This window comes from Dasypus novemcinctus, chromosome 10 (assembly GCF_030445035.2).
Source record: "Dasypus novemcinctus isolate mDasNov1 chromosome 10, mDasNov1.1.hap2, whole genome shotgun sequence".
Lineage (NCBI taxonomy): Eukaryota > Metazoa > Chordata > Mammalia > Cingulata > Dasypodidae > Dasypus > Dasypus novemcinctus.
In genome coordinates, this window is record NC_080682.1 from 40,778,705 (window position 1) to 40,782,570 (window position 3,866).

The window sequence follows — 3,866 nt, forward strand, 5'->3', positions numbered from 1 at the left end:
TTCCAGGACTGTAGCTGAGATCTCTGACTTCTGCCAGCATTCTTTAATCTTGATAATTTCTCCTTTAATAATCAACACTAATAAGGATTGAAACAACCTTTAAGTACACACAGCGTACAGAAATAGGAATAGGGAGTGACATAAAAACCAACTAATAAATTTAGTACAAGCATGAATATAAAGAATCCTTCATGGGATATACTACTATTGTGATTTGTATAATATGAATCACTATAATTATTTTAAGATTAAATTTAAGGATGATACTCCTTGATCTTATTACATGGTTAAATGTAGCTCTGTATTATTTCTCTAAGTATAAGTTCTTCTGATCTCTAGATGCTTACACAGTCATAAAATGGGATATGTGAAAGCCTATGTGTATCTCCAGCCCCGTGCTGGATATGTTCACATGTGGTCTCTCAATGCAAAGAACAATTTTTGAAGTTTATCTAATTATCCTGATGTTCAGGATGTAAAATACCAAGGAATGTACCCCATATAAAAGAACTTTCAAATGGAAGAACCAGAATTTTAGCTGATCTTTCTGATTCTAAAACTAACACACTTAACCACTGTGGCAGTCATTTTTAAGATTTTGTAGAAGTTTCTAGGGGGGACTAACAGAAATAGGGATGGGGAGGGCACATCAGGGACTCAAGGAGTGGCAAAATTAAGGGGCCCTTCATGAAAACTGTACCACATTGTTTTAAATATTTAAAACATCCAAAAATCATATATACACACACACATGCTCTCTCTCTCTCTCTCTCTCTCTCTCTCTCTCTCTCTCTCTCTCTCTCTCTCTCTCTCTCTCTCTCTCACACACACACACATATATATATACTGATGAATGTACTTCTAAAAGAGTATCAAACTAATATTATGGTAATATCAAAAGAAAGCTACTATTTCACTATTGTTTGTTTTAACAATAGAGAATATTGGTTGAAGAAATTGGGGGAAAAAGTCAGAATAATCTAAAACCTAACCTTGACGATGCCTTTTATTTGCTGCCTAATTTGGGGATTGATACTGAACGTCTCTGTCCTTTTAAATGTTGGTGTGTAAAATAAGTAGAAAAATAATAAAAGTACACATCTCAAAGATTTGTGCTATTAAAATGAGTCAATATCTGCAAAATTCTTAGAACACAAAATACTCGGTGAGTACTAGCTGATATTATCACTGCTATTGTAATTATTACCTTTAGTGCCTGAGACTCTTTACTCTTACCTCATGTACAAAATGGGTGAGCTATTCCAACCACAAGGATTGTTAGAAGAAGTAAATGTGATCACATGTACAGAGCTGTTACCTGCATGCTGTATACATAGCAAAGAATTATTGAAAGATACATTATTAGCTATTATAAAGTTAATTCTTTTCAGACGAAAAACATTATAAATGCTTTACAGTAGCTTTTTAAAATTCTTTCTTTCATTACCATCACCAATACCCTATCTTATGTCAACTACTGCAAATAGTTTATAACTTGTTTCTCTGTCTCTGATGTTGACCTCCTTTCTGAACTATAGGCCATTTTTCCTCCAAGATAGGTAAAGTTCTTCACAATATCCCTATAACCCAATATTCCTCTTTTTCCATATTTCTCTAAATCCTTCAACTCATATCTTCAGTATCTTCTATGGTTCTCCATATTCTACAGAATGAAGAGCAAATTCCTTAATTTTACAGCCGTAGACTTCCATCTTCTATCTACCTTGCCAGAGTCATCTGCAAATATGTATACTAGCCATTAGTTCTAAATTAGGCCTCAGTGAGCACAGAGAATCTCCTGCCTTAGAACTAAATTTCTTCTTACCTATACTTTTAAAATATTTAACCTCAGATTTAACTTTAGTAAGCTCTAAGAATTATATCTTTTTCTCCAACCTCAAAAAACACATAAAAACTAACAAATCTATAGAATCTGCTGTTATTTTTCATAAAGAGGATGTTTAAAAATTCAAGGATGTGTTAACAATTTTTCTTTTCAGAGTATGTAAATAAAGTCACATGAAATTCATGGAGAATAGAAACAACGTGACAGAATTTGTTCTACTGGGGCTTACAGAGAATCCAGACATGCAGAAAATCATATTTGCAGTGTTTTTTGTCATCTACATTATCACAGTGGTAGGAAATGTGCTCATTGTGGTCACCATCATTGCCAGTCCATTGATAGTTTCCCCCATGTACTATTTCCTGGCCTATCTCTCCTTTATAGATGCCTGTTATTCCTCTGTCAATACTCCAAAACTGATCGTAGATTCACTCCATGAAAAGAAGACCATCCTATTCAATGGATGCATGACTCAAGTCTTTGGGGAACATTTCTTTGGGGGTTCTGAAGTCATCCTACTTACTGTGATGGCATATGACCGCTATGTGGCCATATGTAAGCCCTTGCACTATACAACCATCATGAACCGGCGGGTGTGTGGTCTACTAGTAGGAGTGTCATGGGTAGGTGGTTTACTTCATGCAACTATACAGATCCTCTTCACGTTCCGATTACCCTTCTGTGGCCCTAACATTATAGATCACTTCATGTGTGATCTGAACCCTTTGCTCACTCTTGCCTGCACTGATACCCACACTCTAGGGCTTTTCGTAGCTGCTAACAGTGGGTTCCTCTGCCTGTTAAATTTCCTCCTCTTACTAGTCTCCTATGTGGTTATTCTGCACTCCCTGAAAAACCACAGCTTAGAGGGGAGGCGCAAAGCCCTGTCCACCTGTGTCTCCCACATCACAGTGGTCGTCTTATTCTTTGTGCCTTGCATATTTGTGTATATGAGACCTGCAACTACTTTACCCATTGATAAAGCAGTTGCTGTATTCTACACCCTCATAACTCCCATGTTAAATCCCTTAATTTACACCTTAAGAAATGACCAGATGAAAAATGCTATGAAGAAACTGTGCAGTAGGAAAGGTAGTCCAGATGACATTTAAATGTCTCTGGAGTCCAACAATATTTCAAATGAGGACAGGGTAAAGGGATGTATGGGATGATGAGCTCAACAGGAAATACTTGTGGAAGAATGAAAACCAATCTTACAATGCATCTAAAGAAGGAGAAATGAGTGCAGGGAATGGAAGAAAACCTAAGTGAGGACTTTTTTTTCATATTTGGAAAATTCTGCTAGATTGGGACTTAGCTATAATGGTTTCATCCATAAATATGAATTCCTGGACTTTTCCTTTAATAAAGTTAAAAGAATTATTAAAATATATTTTAAAGAGAAGAAAAATCTCTTTAATAATTTGAGGAGTTAGACATTATTATCACTATTTCACAAATGAGAAAACTGACAAAAAAGAAATATACAAAACAGATATATTTTCTGACCGATTTAGCAATCATGCATCTAAAATGTTTTCAGACACTGCCAGACGATGACAGAAATGTCAAAAAATTATAATAGCAAAATTTTATTGAGCCAGAAAATCTGTTGAACACATTGTATATATTATTTCATTAACTTCAAATAAAAATCTTAAAATATTTCATTAATGACTACTTATTTTTAGGTATCTAATTCATGATCATGAATTGCCTACATCATCATTGGAACTGACTGTAATTCAGGGCTATAAAAACAATTGTTATTTAGTCACTGATTGAGACATAATGAGATTATTCCATGCTTCCAGAATTTCTTTTAGGAATCAGAACAAATTTGTATTGATCACCAAACCCATCTTATGCTTATAACCCAAAATAGAGAATAAAGGCAAAAATAAAGTGATATTTGAATGTTAGGCAAAAATGTCCATTTGTTAAATATGCAGTTATACTCAATGCAATACTTGACAGTGAGATGCAATTATTTTTGCAAGGTAGCACAATGGGTGGTACA

The 3,866-nt window shown here is 34.7% G+C and overlaps 1 protein-coding gene across 1 annotated transcript; it reads left to right on the forward strand.

Annotated features, from left to right (window-relative positions):
* The first annotated feature begins 2,028 nt into the window (after positions 1–2,028).
* Positions 2,029–2,958, forward strand: LOC101431576 (olfactory receptor 4C46-like). Its single transcript, XM_012524701.2, has one exon. It carries the CDS (start codon positions 2,029–2,031, stop codon positions 2,956–2,958), a length of 930 nt encoding a protein of 309 aa, XP_012380155.2.
* The last annotated feature ends 908 nt before the right edge of the window (positions 2,959–3,866 follow it).

Bases quoted from the DNA above. Each gene is read 5' to 3' on its own strand.
- LOC101431576 (XM_012524701.2), top strand. From the start codon at position 2,029: ATGGAGAATAGAAACAACGTGACAGAATTTGTTCTACTGGGGCTTACA.